The sequence below is a fragment of the Mytilus californianus genome, unplaced genomic scaffold (genome assembly GCF_021869535.1).
Source record: "Mytilus californianus isolate M0D057914Y unplaced genomic scaffold, xbMytCali1.0.p SCAF_12, whole genome shotgun sequence".
In the NCBI taxonomy this organism is placed as follows: Eukaryota; Metazoa; Mollusca; class Bivalvia; order Mytilida; family Mytilidae; genus Mytilus; species Mytilus californianus.
In genome coordinates this window covers 25,988,791-26,015,066 of record NW_026262604.1, presented here as the reverse complement: position 1 = coordinate 26,015,066, position 26,276 = coordinate 25,988,791, and the positions used below count along the sequence as shown (strand labels likewise).

Here is a 26,276-nt window from a genome sequence, read left to right as displayed (position 1 = left end):
AATGCTTTAGTTTCAGAGATATAAACCAACCAGGTGCTCTGCAGGGCGCAGCTTTATACGACCGCAGAAGTCGAACCCTGAACAATTAGAGCAAGTATGGACACAACATTCAAGCTTGATACAGCTCTGAATTTGGATTGCGATCAAATTTTTTGACATAATATGAGTTTATGACACAAAACAAATGTCAAGATCTTACAAATCTATTGTGCAATTAAAGATTTCTTCTTTTAGCTTTTCAAAAATTTAGAATTTGAGAAATTTGAAAAAAAAGAAATTGAAAACAACTACCACCCCCCTTTTTTTTGCAATTAGTCCAAAACCTGACATTTCTTTATACATAATATACAAGTAGTGTAAGGGAGGTAAATCCGAACATACCCAACATTGTATGTTAAATGTTTTAGAATTACCTCCCTTACACTGCTTTTAAATTGTCCATTGACCAGAAATACCTAGTTTTTCCCCTTTTTTGCCCCCAATTCCGAAAATTTTTGAGCCATAACCCCCAAAGTCAATACTAACCATCCCTTCATGGTATGGAAACTTGTGGTTTAATTTCAGAGAGATTCATACACTTAAACATAAGTTATTGTTTGAAAACTACAAAAATGATTATTTGGGGCCCTTTTTTGGCACCTAATTCCTAAACTATAGGGACCATAACCCCCAGAATCAATCCCGATCTTCCTTTAGTGGTATTGAACCTTCTTATAAAAATTTATAGAGATCCATACTCTTAAACACAAGTTATTGTCTGTAAACTAGAAAAATGCTTCTTTTTGGCCCCTTATTCCTACATATTCGGGAAAATTAACCCCAAACTAATTCCCAGCCTTGCCTGTGTTATATGGAATCTTGTCGTACAATGTCAAGGAGATCCATACAGTTACACACAAGTTATTGTCTTGAAACTAGAAAAATGCTTGTTTTTGGCCCCTTTTTGGCCCTTAATTCCTAGACTGTTTGCCCAATAACCCCTTAAAATAAATCCCAACCTTCAACTTATGGTATTAAACATTGTGGTACAATATCAGAACAATTGAAATACTAATACACAACTTTTTGTCCTGAAACTAGATAAATGCTGTTGTTGGCCCCTTTGGGCCCCTAATTCCTAAACATTTGGGACCATAACCCCCAAAATCAATCCCAAGCTTCCTTTTGTGGTTATAAACATTGTGTTAAAATTTTATTTATTTCTTTTTACTTATTCAAAAGTTATTATCCGGAAACAATCCGTCTTCGGACGACGCTGACGACGACGACGACGACGACGACGACGACGCCGCCGACGACATACCAATATACGACCAAAAAATTTTTAATTTTTGCGGTCGTATAAAATCTGCATTTTACCCCTATGTTCTATTTTTCTATGATGGTTGGAAGGCGGGGTCTTCGGATAAACTTTTTAAACTAGATACCCTTACAATGATTATGGCCAAGTATGGTTGAATTGGTCTCTGTTGTTTTAGAGAAGAAGATTTTTGTACAAGATTACAAAAATTTACAAAAAAATGTTAAAAATTGATCTAAAGGGCAATAACTCCTAAAGGGGTCGACTGACAATTTTGGTCATGTTGACTTATTTGTAGATCTTGCTTTGCTGAACATTATTGCTGTTTACAGTTTATCTCTATCTATAATACTAGTAATATTCAAGATAATAACCAAAAACTGCAAAATTTCCTTAAAATTACCAATTCAGGGGCAGCAACCCAACAACTGGTTGTCAGATTTGTCTGAAAATTTTAGGGCAGATAGATCTTGGCCTGATAATCAGTTTTACCCACTGTCAGATTTACTCTCAATGCTTTAGTTTCAGAGATATAAGCCAAAATCTACATTTCACCCCCATGTTCTATTTTTAGCCATGATGCCCATCTTGGTTGGTTGGCAGGGTCAAATTTGGCCCAGTGGTTTCAGAGGAGAAGATTTTTGTAAAAGCTAACGACGACGGACGACGACGACGGACGCCAAGTGATGAGAATAGCTCACTTGGCCCTTCGGTCCAGATGAGCTTAAATTCAGTAAGTTCGAGCATTCATAGCTATTTAATTTGTCTCATGTTCAAAGATTCATGTCATGTCAAAGCTTTATCTTTCCTTGACATGTGCGGAAAAAATCAACATAGTTACTTTTGATTTCATATATTAGCATGATAAGAGCGCACTGATTCCCGGAAGTTTATAAGTGTAAAACAGGTACTTCTGGTCTAAACAGCAGGTCAAATATCAAATATGTCCTCATAGTATCTTAATTTTAAATTTTAAGAAATGTTTTACAAGTACTATAGTGATCTCATATCCTTAAGCCTATTATCAACTCACATCAAAATTACACAACGGTTTTACTGACTGACAAAGTAACAGCTAGGCGTAGGAACTATTTTGTTTAAATATTTACCAGGACTATTTTCTCCTGTTTTTTTTTCAGTCTGTGTAAATTGTCAATTTTACAAAAGTCTTCTCATGCATGTCATGTGTCTCAGGTAATTGTCGATTTATCAATTTGACTAAACCCTTTACATGTTTACAGAAGTGTTCTTGTGTGTCTCTTCAAATTGAATCCAAATTACCAACATAAAGATAAGAAAAGTGGTATGATTGCCCATGAGACAACTCTCAATCAGAGACCAAATGGTGTTACAACTGTAGAACTATAGGTCACCGTAGGACCTTCAACCATGAGTAAAACAAAAACCGCATGGTAAGCTTCAGTTGCCCTGGCATGACTAAATGTAAATATTTGACATGTAAAACAATTCAAATGAGAAATATTACATACTGATTTTATATTATACTGACTATTACAAAACGAAAAACAAATATTATATACAATGTATATGAATAGAAACAAATAACAACCACTTAATTACAGGATCCTCCAATGGGTTAGGCACTTATACACAATCTTAACCAAAAATACCATTTACAAAATATCATCATGATCATATTCATGTAAAATTTGTGTTCTCATGTGTCTATATTCTTCACCATGCCAACTTAACTCTAACCACATACATCATTGTACATTGTCCGTCACATTCACGATATTTATCATGTTCATCACCATGCCGACTTAACCCTAACCACATACATCATTGTACATTTTCCGTCACATTCACGATATTTATCATGTTCTTCACCATGCCGACTTAACCCTAACCACATACATCATTGTACATTGTCCGTCACATTCACGATATTCATCATGTTTATCACCATGCCGACTTAACCCTAACCACATACATCATTGTACATTGTCCGTCACATTCACGATATTCATCATGTTCTTCACCATGCCGACTTAACCCTAACCACATACATCATTGTACATTGTCCGTCACATTCACGATATTCATCATGTTCATCACCATGCCGACTTAACCCTAACCACATACATCATTGTACATTGTCCGTCACATTCACGATATTTATCATGTTTATCACACACTGACTAAATCTTTTACCACATACATCACACTAATGAGGTTTTTAATCTGTATGTGTTCTCATGTGACGTTGTAAATTACTTCGATAACTAAACCCCTTACCACATACACAACAGTCATAAGGTTTATCTCCTGTATGTATTCTCATGTGACGCTGTAAATTACCTTGCTCACTAAAACCTTTACCGCATACATCACAGTTATATGGTTTATTGTCTGTATGTGTTCTCATGTGTCTCTGTAAAGCACCACGCTGCCAAAACCCTTTACCACATACATCACAGGCATGAGCATGATGAGGTTTTTCACCTGTATGTGTTTTGATGTGTTTCTGCAAACAACCAATATCACTAAACCCTTTACTACATCCATCAAAGTCATAAGGTTTATAATATGTATGTATTCTCATGTGAATCTGTAAATTACCTGGTTGACTGAACCCTTTACCACATACATCACAGTGATGAGGTTTATCTCTAGTATGTGTTTTCATATGTCTCTTTAAGGTACTACCTTGAGTATATTCTCTAGCACAGACATCACATTTATGAGGTTTTTCACCAGTATGTATTCTCATGTGTGCCTTTAAGTGACTACTGAAAGAAAAATGTTTAGCACAAGCATCACATTTTTGAGGTTTTTCACCAGTATGTATTCTCATATGTGCCTTTAAGTGACTATCTCGAGAGAATTCTTTAGCACACACATAACATTTATAAAGTGTTTTACCAGCCTGTGTGTTTATTTGTCTCTGTAGAGTACCATTGATTGTGACTAAAACTTCTCCTCCCTCTAACATCTTATTGATAATGTTTATCTCCAATATGTAAGTTCTTGAACGACTCTGTAAGGAACAAACAAATATACAGACATATAAACCTTTTGACAATGTTTGATACCTTTCTCAATTTACACTTATATTATGTATATCATGTATATAATATAACTATGTTGACATTCTCTCTATAAAACAATATATAATGCATCTGTATGTTTGAGCAAGCATGTGTATAGTGTCACTATACAAATCCTTGGTTTGAGTAATTCTAATTCTGAATCTATAATATATACAACATGGAAAAGAAGTACATGTATATATATGATTACTGCCCCATTGATGTATAGTACCTCACATCTTCTTTATTCATCATAAGGACACGAATGCTAGTACATGTGTACATGTAAATGTCAACATTATTTACCGGGCTCAGTGTTGACATGACTGAAGGCTGTACTTCGACCTTAGTCCAAATAATTATGACGTCTGGTAATGTTTTTTTTTCTGAGAAGCCATCACAGAAAAAAAAATAATAAAGTAACCTTTTCGGACGTCATAATTATTTGGATTGAATAATTATCATGATTATCAAGATTATAGGTCGAAGAAGTCCAAATAATTGTGATGCTGTCAGGCTGTCCCAGAAAAATAAAAAATAATAGTCTTGCTTGCAATCATAACCAATAAAATATAAATACAGAGACAAATACATATATGTCTCTCTCTGTCATAACTTTTGGAAATCATTTAGGATTGGAAGAAAACTATTGATGATCAATATATTGCTGCTGTGTTGATGGACATCTCGAAAGCCTTCGACTGCCTTCCTCATAATTTATCAATCTATCAATTTTTAAAACTAAAGGCATATGGATTATCTGAAACAGCTTTAAGCTTGATAGACAGCTATTTAATTAAAAGAAAACAATGTGTAATAGTTGGTATAGATATGAGTACCTGGAAAGATAAAGGTGTGCCGCAAGGCTCTATATTAGGACCTGTACTTTTTAATATTTCTTGAATGACATTTTTCATTTTGTATCAAGCAGTTCATTGTATAATTATGCAGATGACAATACTTTGTCATATTCACATTCTGATATAGACACTGTGGTAAATATTTTAGAAAAAGAAAGCTTAGAGCTAATAAAATGGTTCAGTTTAAATCATATGACGGCCAACCCTGACAAGTTTCAGGCAATAGCCATTGGCAAGAAAACTGAAAATAAAAATATTTCTTTTAATCTAGATGGTAATATTATACATTGTGAAAAAGAAGTGAAATTACTTGGTGTAACAATTGACTATCAGCTTAATTAAGTTTGATGCCCATATTTCTAACATTTGTTAAAAGGCATCAATACAGTTACATATGTACTTAAACGCATTGGAAAACATCTAATGAAATATGCAAGAAGGTAGAAGATCCTAGTTACCGGAAATCAACGTTGATTAGTCGAAATATTTCAAGATGTCAAACTGGTCGAGAGTGAAAATAGGATGTATTGAATGTTGAAAAAAGTGGATTATCTGGACTCAGAAAGGTCATTGATCCTAGTACGGCACACGAAAATGTAGAAAAACCGTTTATCTATACGTGTATACAGGTACGGATGTCTGACAAGTAGAAAATAAGCGAAAAATGAGCGCAAACAAATTGTCCGCAATCTCCTGTTTTGAATGGGCACTGCTTTCTGTCTCTATATTGCACAAAAAAAAAACAGAAAATAGAAAATAGCAAAACCAATAAAAAGCAAATGTAAATTAGAAAATATATATGCATTAATAGAGACAGAAGAATTAGGTCTATTTATGTTTATGCATAACACAACATGCAGTTCAACGTGTTTTTACGATCATTTACCGTCTCAAGATAGCAAATAAAAGTCTGCACTGGTGAATACTATCTTGTTGGCTTTCACGTTATAAACATCATCAAGTCTACCCATATATTATTCACTCCAGTTTGTAAAATATAATATAAATCATTGTCTTCTTATTTACTTTTTTTTTCTTCACAGGGATAATATATGTGGAGGGAAAGAAACCAACGTTATCTTTTCAGGTCCCCTTCCTAAATTATTTGTAAGTTCCGCCTATGTCAGGCGCACCACCATAACGGTGTATATAGGGATTTGATACAAAACTAGTGCCAGCGTTATTCATTTTATCTAGGATTTATGTAATACAGGGTATGATATTTTATAAGTAGACAGAAAATGGCATTATGCATAAAATTCTACTGCCTATAGCCATGGCCAGTAAGCATTAAATTATGTGGATTTAATAATCATGAATAGCTCGGACCCGAGCTCGGGTAATGGTTTCTTTAGTTAACCTAAGACACTTAATCCAGCATGTGTCCACATGTCTCTTTGTGAGTTCTACCTGTCAAATACAGTTATATTTACTCACAATAGGTGAATAATTAAGACCAAAATACTTTTCTTTTTTTCAAGAAATACTGAGCCGAACCATGAAAATGAGGTCATGGACAAATGAAAGATGAAAACTTCGCAAAGATAAGGCATCTTCAAAGTCAGGAACCTGATGTTCAGTGTCACTGTGGTTGTTGTTTGTTGATGTGGTTCATAATTGTTTATCATTTTTATGTACTATATATTATACCATGGTTCTTACGAGTTAACATATTTAAACAAACGAATCCGAAGGATGAGTTTATTTAAATATGTTAATGAGTAAGACACATGGTATATAAAATGTGTATATATAAATTAAATGATTGACAGCTTGAAGACCTTGAACTAATATTATAAATTGATCACGTTACAGTTTAATCCAATGAAATGGAAGCTCGAGCAAGTCATTTTTGTGCCTCGTGTTGATCCTCTGTGTATTTCATTTTAAAGAACCCCACAGTTTGTAGAAAGTAAAGAAAATGTCCGATTTTCCCGATTTTTTTTAGTTTTGCGCCCCATGTATAATCGTATGCACAGGTAATTTCATTATGACATCAGAAAGTAAACAAAAATGTCGGACTCCAGTGTTCAAGGATTAAATTATTATTCTAATGACGGTAAGAATTGGGTTTTTTTGTTGGTTTTCAAGGTATACAAATTAAACATATTTTACTGGTCGTTCATCTCATTGAAAAATGTATATTAAACTTCTTTCTTCCATTATTTTTATTAATTCGATTATTTATTAACACACAATTTTAATGATAAAACACAGAACAGGTGCGGACAAAGGGATCGTAGATAGTTTACGTCCACCCGTTTTGATCGCAAAAAGATTCGTGTTTTTTTCACAAATTTTTGTAGCCGATATTTATTCTTTTTTTTTCTATGTTTACCCCCTCCCCTAACTTTTTTTTAAATCGATATTTAATTTAAATTTTGCAAAGGAAATGGTACTACATTTATTTTTTTTCAGAACTGAAAGAAGAAACTTTTAGTAATTTTTCCAAAATTAAGGGAACTCCTATATAGTTTGAAAAGGGTTTCGTAAGATGTGGTACACATCATGATTTATTTCTTTTTATTATAAAAAGAAAACAAATGAAAATCTTGACCATTTACGTTTTTCAGTTTCCTAAATATTTCAGAGGCGGGTACCTTTCAAAAAAGGGTGGAGCTTCAGCCATGGAATAACATTAAAATGAATATGTTATACCATAACTAAGCTCCGCCTTCTTTCCTTTGGATTCTAGTTGAGTTGCATATTTAATTAGCAAAGTATGGTACAACATTAAATTTCAGATAATATACCATGGTTTTCCCTCAACACACTTTTTAAGCAAATTATTTCATTAAAACATCAAAGGAAAAAATACAATTTATGTTACAAACATATATTAGACCGTTAGTTTTCTTGTTTGAATGGTTTCACACTAATATTTTGGGTGCCCTTTCTAGCTTCAATGCTGTTATGTGTGAGCCAAGGATCCGAATTGAAGGCCGTACTTTAACCTATAATGGTTTACTTTTACAAATTTTGACTTTGATGGAGAGTTGTCTCATTGGCACTTATATCACATCTTCTTATATTTATGAACTCTCCAGACCTTCTGCTATCTGAATATATAAAGCTTTATACAAGTAGATTACACGGCCGATAGATTCTAATTCCTAAGGCTTGCAATCTGCGACTAAGTGAAACAAAAATATCAAAACACTTCAACATTTGCTCCACGAAACCTCTTTCTAAATTATTAACATCTATTTTATCAGCAATCAAAGCCGGGCTCCAAAGTTATTGTGAAACTGCCTATTCTAGAGGTGGCGTGAATCAGATGTGGATACTAAAAAATTCCAAACATCTTTTAGAGTACATACAATCTAAGACTCTCTCATCTTGCAATAGTATTAAAACATTTGACTTTTCTACACTTAACACAAGTATTCTCCATTCCAAACTAAAAGACAAATTGAAAGAGTTGGTATTACTTTGTTTCATTAAAAAGAATGGCGAACGTAGATACAAGTATCTTGTCTTGGGGAGGGATAAATCCTACTTTGTAAAGAATCACTCTGATTCAAACAAAAAATTCTCTGAAACTGACATTATAAAGATGCTTGTTTTCTTGATTGACGACATATTTGTTACGTTTGGAGGACGTGTTTTTCAACAGACTGTCGGAATTCCAATGGGAACCAATTGTGTCCCTCTTCTTGCCGACTTGTTTCTTTATTATTATGAGGCTGACTTCATACAGGAGCTTCTTAGGAAGAGAGATAAGAAGTTAGCAATATCCTTTAACTCTACGTTCCGCTATATAGATGATGTTCTCTTACTAAATAATACAAAATTTGGTGACTATGTTGAACGAATCTATCCCATCGAACTAGAAATAAAGGATACTACAGATACAGTTAAGTCTGCCTCATATCTTGACTTACATCTAGAAATTGACAATGAGGGTCGGTTGAAAACAAAACTTTACGACAAAAGAGATGATTTCAGCTTCCCAATTGTGAACTTTCCATTTCTATGTAGCAACATTCCAGCAGCGCCTGCATACGGAGTATATATCTCCCAATTGATACGATATTCCCGGGCTGGTGTTTCCTATCATGATTTCCTTGATAGAGGATTGCTGCTCACAAGGAAGCTATTAAACCAAGAGTTCCAAATGGTGAAGTTGAAGTCATCCCTTCGTAAATTTTATGGACGCCATCACGAGTTGGTTGACCCTTATGGAATAACCGTTTCACAGATGATATCGGATATGTTCCTTATGTCGTAACTACAATACCCTTCCCTTTTCACGAATGTGACTTACCGAATTAGACTATTTACCGGATTTGTAATAACATAAGCAACTCGACGGGTGCCTCGTGTGGAGCAGGATCTGCTTACCCTTCCGGAGCACCTGAGATCACCCCCAGTTTTTGGTGGGGTTCGTGTTGCTTAGTCTTTAGTTTTCTATGTTGTGTCATATGTACTATTATTTGTCTGTTTGTCTTTTTATTTTTGGCCATGACGTTGTCAGTTTGTTTTCGATCTATGAGTTTGACTGTCCCTCTGGTATCTTTTGTCCCTCTTTTGTGGACATGATAGTCAGCCAGTGAGGTATTGAACACCGAGTCTCCCTCGATGGAACCGATAATAGGGGGATGTCATGTGCTGTCTTGTGTGTTTAATATTTAATTGTATGTAAATGTCATGATGATTTATTGTCTAGATAGTATGGAACGCCAATAGTGTGCATAGTAAGACAGTTTTGGCATTCCATTATTTGGAATTATTCCTTTGAATCTGTTCTGGAATAAAACCACGACTTCATAGCTCCATTTATGTCTATGTTAAATTCAGCAATATCGAGCATTCATACAGCTATTTTGTCTCAAGTTCAAATAGTCATGTTATGTCAAAGCTTTATCTTACGTTATCATGACTTGTGCTCGGAAAACTTCAACATACCTTTGATTGCATATTTAAAGCATGATTTAGAGCGTACTGTTTCCCCGAAGTTTAGAAGTATAAAAAGATACTTTTGATCCTAACAGCAGGTCGAAGATGCTCTTATGCTACATGTAGTATCTTAATTTCATACTTTCAGAAATTTTCCACAGGGGATGTAGTGATTCCAAATCCATAAGCTCTCATCTCACATCAAAATTACACAAATATTTTACTGACTGACAAAATTAAAGCTAGGTGTAGGAACTATTTTGTTTAAATATTTACCAGGACTATTTTCTCCTGTTTTTTATTCAGTCTGTGTAAATTGTCAATTTTGTCAAAGTGTTCTCATGCATGTCATGTGTCTCAGTAAATAATCGATTTATCAATTTGACTAAACCCTTTACATGTTTACAGAAATGTTCTCGTGTGTCTCTGTAAATTGAATACAAGTTATCATCACATAGACAAGAAAAGAGGTGTGATTACACATGAGACAACTCTCCATCAGAGATCAAATGTATATTGCACTATAATATGCCAGCTTTAGCTGGCACTTATGGTAGAAGCATCGTTTTGGAATAAAGAACGATAACTCTCTCTACACGACCCATCTAAAAAGTTTCGTCACTCTCGTTAAATCTCGTACGCTTATTTTTTTAATGGCTGCCGAGTTTATCGTTTCATCGCAATCTTGAAAAAACGGTACAGAACGGAACAATTTCGATGTTAAATACGACATGAATTTTTATTTCAATAATTGTTTACAAAAACAAGAATTAAGAAATTTTGGTAACTTGTGTCATCATTTTTTCCAAGCACTATTGCTGTCTGGAACAGTCTCCCAGAAGCTATCTGCATGTCACCCTCCCTAAAATCCTTCAAAGGTGGTATCTCCGCCTTAACATTTGGAGGATCCTGTCTGGCTAATTATAAAAAAGAAGATGTGGTATGATTGCCAATGAGACAACTGTCCACAAGAGACTAAATTAACACAGACATTAACAACTATAGGTCACCGAACGGCCTTCAACAATGAGCAAAGCCCATACCACATAGTCAGCTATAAAAGGCCCCGATATGACAATGTAAAACAATTCAAACGAGAAAACTAACGGCCTTATTTATATAAAAAAATGAACGAAAAACAAATATGTAACACATAAACAAATTACAACCACTGAATTACAGGCTCCTCACTTGGGACAGGCACATACATAAATAATGTGGCGGGGTTAAACATGTTAGCGGGATCCCAACCCTCCCCTAACCTGGGACAGTGGTATAACAGTACAAGATAAGAACGAACTATAAAAATCAGTTGAAAAAGGCTTAACTCATCAGAAGGACAAAAATACATGTGGACGTGCTCGGGTACTTGTACATCCCGACAACAAAAAGACACTAGGAACAGATCTGAGAGTACTCGCTGTTATCTGACAGCTAGTTCAAAGTCACTAACATCTAATAAAAAAAATCATGCATCTAAGACTAACCTATCAATCCGCACACATCCAACATCCAATGGATTTAGTGTAAAGACGTCATAAACAGTCAGAGAAAAACATGACCTAGTGCAATGCCAAGTTACAGGTATCGACAGATTGTAAATCCATGAATGTATACACGTGTATATGTATATAACATACTTGTAATATTTAGTTTGCTTTTAATTTACTGATAACAAAATCAATATTTATACCAATAAAAACAATATTCAATGATCTTATTACAGTGTTGAATTGGTAACCTTTTAGAATAAGTTTGTTTAAAGGAGCAATAAGTTTACAAGGATCATTTCTAAATTTCCGGGCACGGTTGACAACATTTCCGTAAAAATGAGGATGTACTATCCCGTTTGAAATAAGTTTTCTACAAGTACAACCAAACATCAAAACCAAATCTTTATATCTATGGAAAAATTTAGTAAAGGTTTTAAGTAATTTATGGTAACGATATCCCTGGTTTATTAATTTACCAGTAATACATACTAGACTCAAGCTGGCAGCCACTTTTAGCAGCCAATCAAGATAGCAGCCACTTTTTTCCAGCAGCCAATTTTGATGATATGTATAAAAATCAAAAAACTGTAACATATGGCAAAATTTGGGGTAATTTGCTAATTTGCATAGCGGCCATTTTGCCTTATCATGACGGCAGCCATTACAATAGGATTATATAAGCCCTTTTAATAAAAATGCCAATATGCAAATACCTATGTCGAATGAACAATTTGTTCGCATATAGGTGAATTGTTCATGTTTTTAGGCTTCTGTCCGTGTACAAATGGACATTGTCTTCTCTGAAATCTTTCGGCCTTTTTAGTTTAAAAATCGGAAGCGTAACCATTGTGTAATTGCTATATAAGGTCAAATAAAATGACGTAAGATCGTAAAATAGCAAGATTCAAAACAGAAATACACATGCAAGAAGATATTGTTCATGATTTGTTCGCATATAGGGAAACACCTTGTAGGTTGAATTTTAAAGTTAAATAACTTTTAACTTACCTGCTTTCTTAAGTTTTCGGCCAAATTCTTTTCAAAACATGATGATTTCAACCTTCCCATTTCGTAAAAAGTCAAATTTTAAGCATTTTCCCTTAGAATTACACAACATGTTTGTAAATATCCGCCAAAGGAAGTTTTTAAAGATACATTAGTTTGAGATACATGACGGAAAAGGACTGGATTATCCGCAAATCTATAATAAATTATATTTTCAATCTTAAGCTAAGGGAAGTAATTTGATCAAAAGGGACAAAGTCACGTGGTACAAATCAGGGGTTAAAAAATCCACTAGCCCGACGCCCGGGACTAGACTTTTACACTTCGGGCAATTAAAACTTGTAACCGAATATGCCCGACGGACTAGTAACAAACAATTCTTGGCATTTCCAAAATAGTAAGTGGAAAATCCCCTCATCACTATTCTATCTTAGCCAATCAGATTCAATTATGTACGTCATCAGGGATTCCAAGAATTTGAACCGATTTTGTACATGTTTTAAAAATAGAACAACTAACTCTGGGTGGACCGGTATCATGTATTGATCGCAATTCACGTACTTTCAATATCAATTTCTCAGTACAGGGGGTATTGTACATTGCTTATGCCGAGATTTTCAATTAATGGTACTTTGGTGTATGATGTAATGATCGATATTGACCTGTCTTGTCGGACAGCTGTTAATTTGAGCTTGAAACCATGCACAAATTATTTCTAAACATTTTAGTACGGCCACCCATAGGAACTTTGTCAGTTTCAAAACGAAAAACGGTAGATGAAGGGGGTAATGAGGCTGAAAATTTATCCCAAAAAATGCCAAATACGACCAGGAAAAGCGGAAAAAAACATTTATAGTGTCATGGACAGAAAGGTTCCCCATGGGCAAGGTCGACTGTTACTGATGATAAACAAGAGATGATGTTTTGTGAATATTGCCGTTATTTTCCTGATCACGCTGATAAAACGTCTGCTTTGTATGTGGGAACAACAAATATACGCATTGAACCACTGGTTTCACATGACAAGATCAATGAACATGTTTTCTGTGCCCGAAAATATTTAACAACCCATAGTACAAGGGATATCCAAAAAGATGTCTAGAGATCCTTGTTATAATTAATAAAACAAAAATTTATTTGATTTATTTTATCAAATACCGTGTATAATGCCGCATTCAAAACAAGGGACACCCACTCTAAATTTGTAAGGTATACTCGGGCTAGCAGGTCAGTTTTGATGGGCTAGCAGATCTTTCAACAGGGCTAGTAAAATCCTGCTACCAATAAGTCCTGGGCTAGTGAGCTGTAACAAATTTTTTTAACCCCTGACAAATGATTTAAATAAAGTACCTTTGATTTTGCCATATGAAAGACTCAAACGTTCCAAATATCTCAAAATCTTAGTTAAATGTAATTTAACAGCGAAATTTGACAATTTCACGGCTTATAGTCATTCTCAAAGGATTTCAGTCCGTTCTAAATACCAATAATGATAGCAGTCACTTTTTTGTTGGCTGTTGTAAGGAATCGTGTTATATATATAATTCCAACCAATTTGGAATGAATAAACAAGATGCAATGCACAATAGAAAAGTTACATACATGCTTTCCATAAACTCGGCATCCTCAAATATCAAGTATTTTCGCTGAAATCATTTTTAATATTTATTTTTGTACATATGAAATGAAAACATTCTGATGTCCTTGTAATTGTTATCTTTATTTTAATGTAAACAAGTATTTTCACAAAACCCCTGCGTGGACTATTTTGTACGGCATGCATCATTACCAACTCATTGAATTAAAACTGAAATTTCCTTGTCAAATGTGCCAGTACAAATAACTGACATATAGCTTAAACTGTGGTTAGACGGGCCCGGATCCCAGAAAAATATTTAACCGGGGAATAACCTAGGTCAACACCTTTAAAATGAGCTAGGTCTGGTTCGGAACTTTGCCGTAGGGAGTTGCCGAGGAGTACCGAAAGCATGTGTAGTTAATACGAACAGTACGTATAGGGAGAACTTTGAACCCCTGTTGTGGCCAGACGTATTTTTTCTATAACAACAACTTTGAAAATCTACAAATACCGAATGGTCCTAACTCCCAAAAAAACCTTCCAGTGGGCCCTTCCCTAAGTTATTACCTTTCATTTGAGCCATGTCCAATAGCGAACTTTGCCGTTCGAAGCTGGCGAGGCTTACCGAAAGAGTTTAAGGTGGAGACGTATTTTTTCTATTTCAACAACTTTGGAAATCTACATAAACCGAATGGGCCTAACTCCCAAAAAAACCATCCAGTGGGCCCTTCCCTAAGTAATTACCTTTCATTTGAGCCATGTCCGGTAGGGAACTTTGCCGTACGAAGCTGGCGGGGCTTACCGAAAGAGTTTAAGGTGGAGACGTGTTTTTTCTATAACAACAACTTTGAAAATCTACAAATACCGAATGGGCCTAATTCCCAAAAAAACCTTCCAGTGGGTCCTTTCCTAAGTTATTACCTTTCATTTGAGTCGTGTCCTGTAGCGAACTTTGCCGTACGAAGCTGGCGAGGCTTACTGATAGGGAAGGACCCACTGGAAGGTTTTTTTGGGAGTTAGGCCCATTCGGTATTTGTAGATTTCCAAAGTTGTTGTTATAGAAAAAATACGTCTCCACCTTACACTCTTTCGGTAAGCCTCGCCAGCTTCGAACGGCACAGTTCGCTACCGGACATGGTTCAAATGAAAGGTAATAACTTAGGAAAGGGCCCACTTGAAGGTTTTTTTGGGAGTTAGGCCCATTCGGTATTTGTAGATTTTCAAAGTTGTTGTTATAGAAAAAATACGTCTCCACCTTGCACTCTTTCGGTAAGCCTCGCTAGCTTCGTACGGCAAAGTTCGCTACTGCACATGGCTCAAATGAAAGGTAATAACTTAGGGAAGGGCCCACTGGAAGGTTTGTTGGGGAGTTAGGCCCATTCGGTATTTGTAGATTTTCAAAGTTGTTGTTATAGAAAAAATACGTCTCCACCTTGCACTCTTTCGGTAAGCCTCGCTAGCTTCGTACGGCAAAGTTCGCTACTGCACATGGCTCAAATGAAAGGTAATAACTTAGGGAAGGGCCCACTGGAAGGTTTGTTGGGGAGTTAGGCCCATTCGGTATTTGTAGATTTTCAAAGTTGTTGTTATAGAAAAAATACGTCTCCACCTTACACTCTTTCGGTAAGCCTCGCTAGCTTCGTATGGCAAAGTTCGCTACTGGACATGGCGCAAATGAAAGGTAATAACTTAGGAAAGGGCCCACTGGAAGGTTTGTTGGGGAGTTAGGCCCATTCGGTATTTGTAGATTTCCAAAGTTGTTGTTATAGAAAAAATACGTCCCCACCTTACACTCTTTCGGTAAGCCTCGCCATCTTCGAACGGCACAGTTCGCTACCGGACATGGTTCAAATGAAAGGTAATAACTTAGGGAAGGGCCCACTGGAAGGTTTTTTTGGGAGTTAGGCCATTCGGTATTTGTAGATTTTCAAAGTTGTTGTTATAGAAAAAATACGTCTCCACCTAACACTCTTTCGGTAAGCCTCACCATCTTCGTACGGCAAAGTTCGCTACCGGACATGGTTCAAATGAAAGGTAATAACTTAGGGAAGGGCCCACTGGAAGGTTTTTTTGGGAGTTAGGCCCATTCGGTATTTGTAGATTTTCAAAGTTGTTGTTATAGAAAAAATACGTCTCCACCTTACACTCTTTCGGTAAGCCTCGCCAGCTTCGTACGGCAAAGTTCGCTACCGGACATGGTTCAAATGAAAGGTAATAACTTAGGGAAGGGCCCACTGGAAGGTTTTTTTGGGAGTTAGGCCATTCGGTATTTGTAGATTTTCAAAGTTGTTGTTATAGAAAAAAATACGTCTGGCCACCACAGGGGTTCAAAGTTGTCCCTATACGTACTTTTCGTATTAACTACACATGCTTTCGGTACTCCTCGGCAATTCCCTACGGCAAAGTTTCGAACCAGACCTAGCTTATTTTAAAGGTGCTGACCTAGGTTATTCCCCGCTTAAATATTTTTCTGGGATCCGGGCCCGTCTAACCACAGTTTTAGCTATATGTCAATTATTTGTACTGGCACATTTGACAAGGAAAATTTCAGTTTTAATTCAATGATTTGGTAATGATGCATGCCGTACAAAATAGTCCACGCAGGGGTTTTGTGAAAATACTTGTTCACATTAAAATAAAGATAACAATTACAAGGACATCAAAATGTTTTCATTTCATATGTACAAAAATAAATATTAAAAATGATTTCAGCGAAAATACTTGATATTTGAGGATGCCGAGTTTATGGAAAGCATGTATGTAACTTTTCTATTGTGCATTGCATCTTGTTTATTCATTCCAAATTGGTTGGAATTATATATATAACACGATTCCTTACAACTGCCAACAAAAAAGTGACTGCTATCATTATTGGTATTTAGAACGGACTGAAATCCTTTGAGAATGACTACAAGCCGTGAAATTGTCAAATTTCGCTGTTAAACTTCATTTTACTAAGATTTTGATATATTCGGAACGTTTGAGTCTTTTACAGTTTTTTTGGTTTTTATACATATCATCAAAATTGGCTGCTGGAAAAAAGTGGCTGCTATCTTGATTGGCTGCTAAAAGTGGCTGCCAGCTTGAGTCTAGTGTAATACATAGATTGCGTTCGTTAAAATAAAAAACGTCACAACAGACACGGGCATTGCGAACGAGCTGTGAAATATAAACACCGTAAGATGGTGCCAAAGGAACATCACAATCTAAAAATGGAAAATTAACAATAGGGAACGAAAAATCGTCCCTTTTGTCGTACATAGCTCCTTATTTTATATGATAGTCTCAGTCTAACAAAAATGTTGAAAATGTGTACATGTACGTTTAATTTTTTTCTAGGTTCTCTTGCATGTCATGCATGTGAAAGCAGTACCTTTTCGGTCACTAGTTATGTGTTGCGTCTAAATATGAATTGTAACACTTTTTAGTGACTGGCCAGGTCAAACAAATGCTTCTCAAGAAACATGAAGAAAAAGAAGACAACTTGGAACAGCACCAGCCATGCAAGACTATGTATGAATAAAAACTCAAATCAGAATAGCATGGACGATATGTTATTTGGTATCTTTCGTCCCTATTTTAGTTATATGTCTTTATAAATAGTAAGGAAATCTATCAATAATTCTTCAGATAACGCAACTTTATTAGGTTTATCATACATTTTCTTTTCAAATTTTCACACAATCAGGGAATCATTCAAAAGGGCTAAACTAAGTTTTTATTACTGAAATATCTCGTGGGTTTCTGTGAAAAAAGGCATGCGCAACTTTGTGAATTAAAGGTTAGAATATCCTTTTGCGGTGCACTGGCGTATGTCAATTGTAAACTGACCCAGTATATTTTCTTAATCATGACCAGTCCACTGATACTTACGTCAACATTATCAAGGAGTACACATCACAGGAAAAATGTACTAATTACAGGTAAAATAACTTACACGCCCTGTTTCGTTTGTATAATCTCCTGTGATATCAGTATTTGATGCAAAAATTATGGAAAAAACAACCCAAAAATGTTGTTTATGACAACTGACTCCTAATCTGTTGGTACCATAACCCCCAAAATCAATTCTTACCTTCCTTTTCTGTATTGAACCTTCTGGTAGAATTTTATACATTTGTCATAGAGGTCCATTCACTTAAACTAAAGTTATTGGCCGCAAACCTAATGTGTCTTTGGACAACAACAGCGACATGATAGCATTACTCGAAAGCAAATTTTTTACATTATTCTCCATTTCCATTCTCAATTTTATCTTGCCATCAACTTGAAAAGAAAGCTCATAACACAAAATGCAAGAATTGATTTAAAGCTGTCTCTGAATTAGTACATGTACATTACATTGACGTAGAAACCCACAAACAGAAGATGATCAGGAATACATTTATTCTGCTGAGCAGCGTTATCCCCTCAAATTTTAAATAGCATCCATGAAAATCGACAAAAAAAAGTTAATAAATTTATGGATTGTATAACAGTATTCATATTTTTTGAAATTTAACAAATGTCATAATGTTTTTGTCATGTTGTTATTAATGTTATGCTTTTTTGTTTGAGTCAGATTTTTTTACATGCGAAGCGCTTCCAATGTTATCAATCAAAATTAGTTAGTCAAAATATAACACTAGAAGATACTAGTATGTGGAAAATCTGGATTCAGAATAATTTGTTTGCTCCTCTGCTTGAACAGAATATTTTTTTTCATCAATTTGGGAATCAGAATATTTTTTTTGAAAAAAATACTAGTCCAAAAACTTTTGTTGTCTAGGAATGCTATATTAAATTTTTCCATTGTCAGACGTCTCCTGCGATGTTGCAAAGATAAAAAAATAATAATGACGTCTAGGTAGGCTATTTTAAATTTTAGCTGTTGATGCCTTCCTGCGACCTATCAAATAAAAAAGACGTCATAATTATTTGGACAAGAAAATTACCATACCCCCCTCCTCCCTTTTGAAGTTAAATGATCGTTCCATAAACATTTTTCATCTGAACTTATTATTTTATTTTAGACAAAAACTATTGGCATTATGTAGGACATTCATCCTGCACAGGCATGAAATGTTTGCCACTGGACGTTAAGCAACCAACAATCAATCAATATATAGGACAAAGTCTTGGTATAAAGCTGGCATTTAAGGTAGCGCCTTCCTCATATTAGGTTATCGTACGACCTTCAACGATGAGCAAAACACAAACTGCATAGCAAGCTTTAGCATGTTTAGAGAACCCGGAATGACAAAGTATAAAACACTTGTGTAAAACATTTCAAAAGAGAAAACTAACGCACTTATTTTATATTATACTGATTATTACAAAACAGTCAACGAAAAACAAATATAAATGCAGCAATAATTGACAACTACATGTATCTACATGTAATTACTGTGTCTCATGTAAATCTGTAAATTACGAAGACGAATTAAATCATTACCACATACATCAGTCATGGGGGTTTTCAGTTTTCACCTATATTTGTTCTCATGTGTCTTTGTAAATTTCCAAGCCGACTTAACCCTTTACATTCATCACAGTTATTAGGTTCATCACCTGTATGCGTTCTCATGTGTATTTTTAGATGACCATGCTGAATAAACCCCTTGCCACATATATAACATTCACAAGGATTATCTCCCGAATGTGTTCTCATGTGATTCTGGAAATTCCCAAGCCGACTAAATCGTTTACCACATACATCACAGTTAACTTATGAGTTTTAACACCTGTATGTGTTTTCATGGGACGTTTTTAATTACTAACCAACAATGAATAATCTTTTACAACATATATTACAGTCTTTGGTTTTCTCATCATTATAGTTCTGTGATCTCATGTGTCCCTTTAATTCACCCTCTACCATACACATCAGTCATGAGGTTGTTCACCTGAATGTGTTATCATGTGTTTTTGTAAATAAGCAAGCCGACTAAACACTTTACCACATACATCACACTCATGAGGTTTATCACCTGTATGTATTATCATGTGACGTTTTAAATTACTAGGAAGTGTAAACGTTTTGCAACATACATTACAGTCATGCGTTTTATCACCTGTATGTGTTCTCATGTGTCTCTGTAAATTACCAATCCGACTAAACCCTTTACCACATACATCACAGTCAAAAGGTTTATCATCTGTATGTATTCTCATGTGAATTCGTAAATTATATTGCTGACGAAACCCTTTACCACATACATCACAGTCATGAGGTTATGTATTATCATGTGACTCTGTAAACTACTATGCTGACTAAACCATTTACCACACAGTCACATTACAGTTATTCTCATGTGATGTTGTAAATTACTAGAATCAGTAAATCCTTTATCACATTCATCACAGTTGTAAGGTTTATCACCTGTATGTGTTCTCGTGTGACTCTGTAAATAACTATGCTGACTAAACCGTTTACCACATCATCACAGTAATGAGGTTTATCACCTGTATGTCATGATTCTCATGTGTCTCCGAAAATCACTTATGTGACTAAACCCTTTACCACATCTATCACAGGCATGAGGTTTTTCACCTTGCTCACTAAACCTTTTACCACATACATCACAGTCGTAGGGTTTATCTCCTGTGTGTGTTCTCATGTGAGTCTGTAAATTACAGTGCTGACTAAACCTTAAGCACATAAATCACAGTCATGAAGTTTATCACCTGTCATGTATGTGTTCTCATGTGTCTCTTTAAATTAGTATGATAAGCAAACTTTTTTTTACCGCATACATTACACTCAAGAGGTATATCACCTGTGTGTGATCTCATGTGAATCTGTAAACTACCAGGCAGACTAAACCCTTTACCACATACATCACAGTCATAAGGTTTATCACCTGTATGTATTGTCATGTGTCTTTGTAAATCACTAAGCTGACTAAACTCTTTGCCACATACATCGCAATCATGAACATGTTGAGGTTTCTCACCTGTGTGTATTCTTATGTGTCTTTGTAAATTACTAAGAAGACTGAATCTTTTGCCACATACATCACAGTCATAAGTTTTTTCACCTGTATGTGTTCTCATGTGTCTTTGTAAATTACCACGCTGACTAAACCCTTTACCACATTCATCACAGATATGGGGTTTATCACCTGTATGTATTTTCACATGTCTATTCAAGTGACTACTTTGACCAAATTCTCTAGGACAAACTTCACATTTATGAAGTGTGCCAGTATGTGTTTTCACATGTCTCTTCAAGTGACTACCTTGGTCAAATTCTCTACCACAAACATCACATTTATGAAGTTTTTTGCCAGTATGTGTTTTCACGTGTCTCTTCAAGTGACTACTTTGACCAAATTCTCGAGGACAAACGTCACATCTATGAATTTTTTTGCCAGTATGTGTTTTCACATGTCTCTTCAAGTGACTACTTTGACTAAATTCTCTAGGACACACATCACATTTATGAAGTGTACCAGTCTGTGTTCTTATGTGTCTCTGTTGTGTACCATTGATTGTGACGAAATCTTCTACCTCATACATTCTTTTTAATGTAAATGCATGATCTTGTACAACTCTGTAAGGAACAAAATAATAAAACAAAGACATAAATCTTTTGATACTTTTCTGAAATTTTCACATAAAATATTCATTTGAACATTCTCTGCATTTAGGCATCTGCTTGTTTGGGTTACTTAATTCCATACATTGATGTATACCTCACGTTTTCTTCATTCATAAGGAAAAGAATGTTCGTAAATGATTTAAATTATGTGGTGGAAAGTTGTCTCATTTACATATATACAGCCACATCTTCTTATTCATAACAAGCATTCAGTTAGTATTGCATGGCAATACATAGTCCCCTAACGGTTAAAAATTATTGTAATGGAACGAAATTCTAACTTGATCTATAACTTGTCATGTTGTAAACTACATAAAAATATCAAATCAAAATCTTCACACACAAAGGAAAAAAGTCTGGAAAAAGGACAGACAGACAGACAGACAGACAGAGTTGGACTACTGGGCTGTCAGACCAATAAGGTGTTAAAACTAATGGAGCGTTGGACTAGTGGGGTGTTTGTCCAAATAATTATGAAATCTGGTAATAACTTTTTTATCTGGGACGTACGCCGCGACATAATTATTTGGACTAGTGGGGTGTCTTAATATTTGTGCTGTGTATTGACTGATTAGTCAAGGGGTTTTCTCATTGTTGAAGTTCAAACGATTGACCAAAGTTGCTTATATGATTTATTAACATCTTTCATTTGAACTTTGGTGGATAGTTACATTAGTGTACGCAACATGTATTTGTCTCATACAATGTAATTTTACAACCCATTTCGGCATTCTTAATTTACATGATTTAGCCTGAGACATTTAATAAAATATCTGTGATTTAGCAAGTTTGTACAAGTGGATTCTAGATTCTTCGTTTTTATGTTATAAACAGTATCAACTTAAGTGTACCAATACATTTTTTTCACTCCGTCTCCGGTTTGTTAAAATAATTAAGAACACTCGATGATGATGGAAGTGTTTAACGACCTTGACTGGCTTTTCAGCCCTCGCACGGTCGGTACTAAGAATAAAAAATTCCCGAGGCACATAAGTATAACGGGAATTGATTGTCTTCTTGCGCATGTGTAATACATGTAAGTGTAGGCGTAGAAATTTTTGGCGCCAAAAAATTAGGTTGTAAAGCGACGGTTTTATATTGTTAATTCTAGCCTGTACTTCGTACTGTGAACATCATATTTTTTAAGGGTTTTTTAAGGAAAAAAGATTTGCATAATTTTGTATTTTGATAAATATATTGATTTTTATGTAGGTGGAATGGCTATACAAACGTAATCGTATCTCGACTTTTGTACCAAATATTTTCTAGCCGCCGAGTCTTAATGACTCGATTTCTTTTCTATTTTCAATATTTACAAACAAAATTATGTTTTCTTTTTCTCATTTGACAAGTGAGATCCAACACTTAGAGTTTCGTTGGCATTGACAAAAGGACGCAGGTTTCCCAAATGGGTTATCCTGATCGGCCACAAAACATTCAGTTATTCAGTTATTTAAATACAAAGGGTTAACACGAGTTTATTTTTCTTGAACAATTAAGATATTGTATTCACATTGTATGGTGTATAATATGTTTATATTGATCATTTGTCTTATTAAATCGGCAGCTCACAATTTGCAGTACACGAGCTAGTCAACAAACATAAGTTTGTGTTGTGTTTTTCTTTAAATAGTTGAGTTTACATGTATTTAGTGGAAAGAAGACCAATCGTTTGTTTACTCGGTCTAATTTACAGGGCATATATAGGTCGAGGGAATGAGACTTACGTTATCATTCTTTGGGCATATTCATTGCCTAATCGGTAAGTTTCGCCTCTGGCAGGAGCACCACCGGTAGAAAGTAATTTCGTACCCTAGCTGTTTCGTACCTCCGCCATTTCACACACAAAATTACCATTTCGTACCCTATCGACCAAATGCATCTAAGATTTCGTACCTCATGGACTTTAAACATGTTTACTATTTCGTATCATTTTTTTTTGTAAAAGTTCCAACTTATTTTAAGAATCTGGCTGTTAGTTAATTTAAAACAGTAAACACTCACACCACATTGATTATGTTTATCACCAGTTCGTGTTCACATGTCTCTCTGTGAGTTCGGGATGTAAGAAAAAAGTTAAAAACTTTAAAATACACCGGCTACATTAAATAAGGTTTATCACCGGTATGTGTTTACAGTTTTATCTGTCAGTAAAACATTGAAGACTTACACTACATTAATTATGTTTATCACCCGTGACCCGTATATGTCCATATATCTCTTAGTGAGTTCTTATGGTCAGTGAAAAATTGCACTCTTACGCCACATTAATAAGGTTTATAAACCAGTATGTGTCTACATGTCTCTCTGTAAGTTTAAGCTGTCAGTTAAACATTGAATACTTTTACCACATACACCACGGGCACATTAATTAGGGTTATCACCAGTTTGTGTCCGCATGTCTCTGTACATGTAAGAACTGACTGTCAGCAGAGATATATTATCAGTGCTGACTGTTCTCATTTCTGTGTAATGTCTGACTGTTCTCATGTCTGTGTGCATGTCTGGCCATTCTCATGTTTATAAGTTCTGACTGTTTCCATTAATTTCTGTAAGCTCTGACTGTGCTTATAAATATACGTTCTGACTCTTCATGTCCACGTAAGTTCTGACTGTTCTCATGTCCACGTAAACTCTGACGGACCTAATGTCTGTGTAAGCTCTGACGGTTCTCATGTCTATACGTTCTAACTGTGTTCATGTCTATGTAAGTTCTGACTGTTATGATCATGTCTGTGTAAGCTCTGACGGACCTTATGTCTGTGTAAGCTCTGACTGTTTTCATGTCTCTGTAAATTCTGACTGTTTTCATGTCTATGTAAGTTCTGACTGTTTTCATGTCTCTGTAAGCTCTGACTGTTTTCATGTCTCTTTAAGCTCTGACTGTTTTCATGTCTATGTAAACTCTGACTGTTTTCATGTCTATGTAAGCTCTGACTGTTTTTATGTCTATGTAAGTTCTGACTGTTATGATCATGTCTGTGTAAGCTCTGACTGTTCTCATGTCTGTGTAAGCTCTGACGGTTCTCATGTCTGTAAGTTCTAACGTTTCTCATGTCTATGTAAGTTCTGACGGTTCTCATGTCTATAAGTTCTGACTGTTCCCAAACTTCCCATGTCTATGTAAGTTCTGACTGTTATCAAGTATGTGTAAGCTCTAGCTGACAGTTCTCATGTCTATACGTATTAACTGTTTTCATGTCTCTGTAAGCTCTGACTTTTTTCATGTCTATGTAAGTTCTAACTTGTGATCATGTCTATGTAAGTTCTAACTTGTGATCATGTCTGTGTAAGATCTGACAGACCTCTTCTCTGTGTAAGCTCTGACTATTTTCATGTCTATGTAAGTTCTGACTGTTATGATCATGCCTAAAATGTGAGGTCTGACGGACCTCATGTCTGTGTAAGCTCTGGCGGTTCTCATGTCTATATGAATGTGTTCGAATGTCTGTAAGCGTTAACTGCATGTCATTCACAAAATGAACATTTGCAACACGTGTGTATGTGTTCACATGTCTTATAAGTTCTGACTGTTATTGAAATATTAAATACTTGTTATTATGTAGTTTATTTTCATTGAACAAGTATACATTTTGTTATGGGGCCAGCTGAAGCCCGTCTCCGAGTGCGGATTTCCTTGCTGTGTTAAACGTGTGTAGAAACGTTTCTATCTACGGCATATTCTATATTTGTCTGTCAACGATCGTTTATTCCGAAGACAGCGGCTTCTTCCACAAATAACAGAGTGCACGTACTGAAATGTACGCCTGTTTTACTCAAGGTAACACTAAATTCGTGTTGAAAGTCTGTAACATGAAGGTTTTACCACAAGTATCACATGCTTATAGTATCTGATAGACTTACTCGGTCTAATTTACAGGGCAAATATAAGTCGAGGGAATGAGACTAACTTTATCATTCTTTGTACATGTTCATTGCCTAATCGGTAAGTTCCGCCTCTGACAGAAGCACCACTGTTAGAAAACAATTTCGTACCCTAGTAGCCGTTTCGTACCTCCGCCATTTCATACCCAAAATTACCATTTCGTACCCTATCGACCAAATGCATCTAAGATTTCGTACCTCGTGGACTTGAAATATGTTTACTATTTCGTATCATATTTTTGAAGAAGTTCTAACTAATTTTAAGACTCTGGCTGTCAGTTAATTTAAAACATTGAACACTCACACCACATTAATTATGTTTATCACCAGTATGTGTTCACATGTCTCTCTGTGAGTTCTGGATGTAAGAAAAAGATTGAGAACTTTAAAATACACTACATTAAATAGGTTTATTACCGGTATTTGTACACATGTCTTTCTGTAAATTCTGGCTGTCAGTGAAACATTGAGCACTTACACCACGTTTATTAGGTTTGTAACCAGCACGTGTCCACAGGTCTCTTTCTGTACTCTAACTGTCAGTATTACATTAAACACTAACTCCACATTAATTAGGTTTATCACTAGTATGTGTCCACATGTCTCTCTGTAAGTTCTAG

At 35.3% G+C, this 26,276-nt stretch overlaps 1 protein-coding gene across 1 annotated transcript in view; it reads right to left on the bottom strand.

Moving 5' to 3' along the window:
• The window catches only part of LOC127722363 (zinc finger protein ZFP2-like), a 42,565-nt gene extending 17,738 nt beyond the window's left edge, over positions 1–24,827 (bottom strand). Inside the window, exons 1-3 of the mRNA XM_052229246.1 lie at positions 24,464–24,827; positions 21,231–21,292; positions 20,297–20,399 (exon numbers count right to left, since the gene is read on the bottom strand). Coding sequence (XP_052085206.1) covers positions 20,297–20,399; positions 21,231–21,292; positions 24,464–24,827 — 529 coding nt within the window. The remainder of the gene's footprint in view (positions 1–20,296; positions 20,400–21,230; positions 21,293–24,463) is intronic.
• Positions 24,828–26,276: the final 1,449 nt, after the last annotated feature.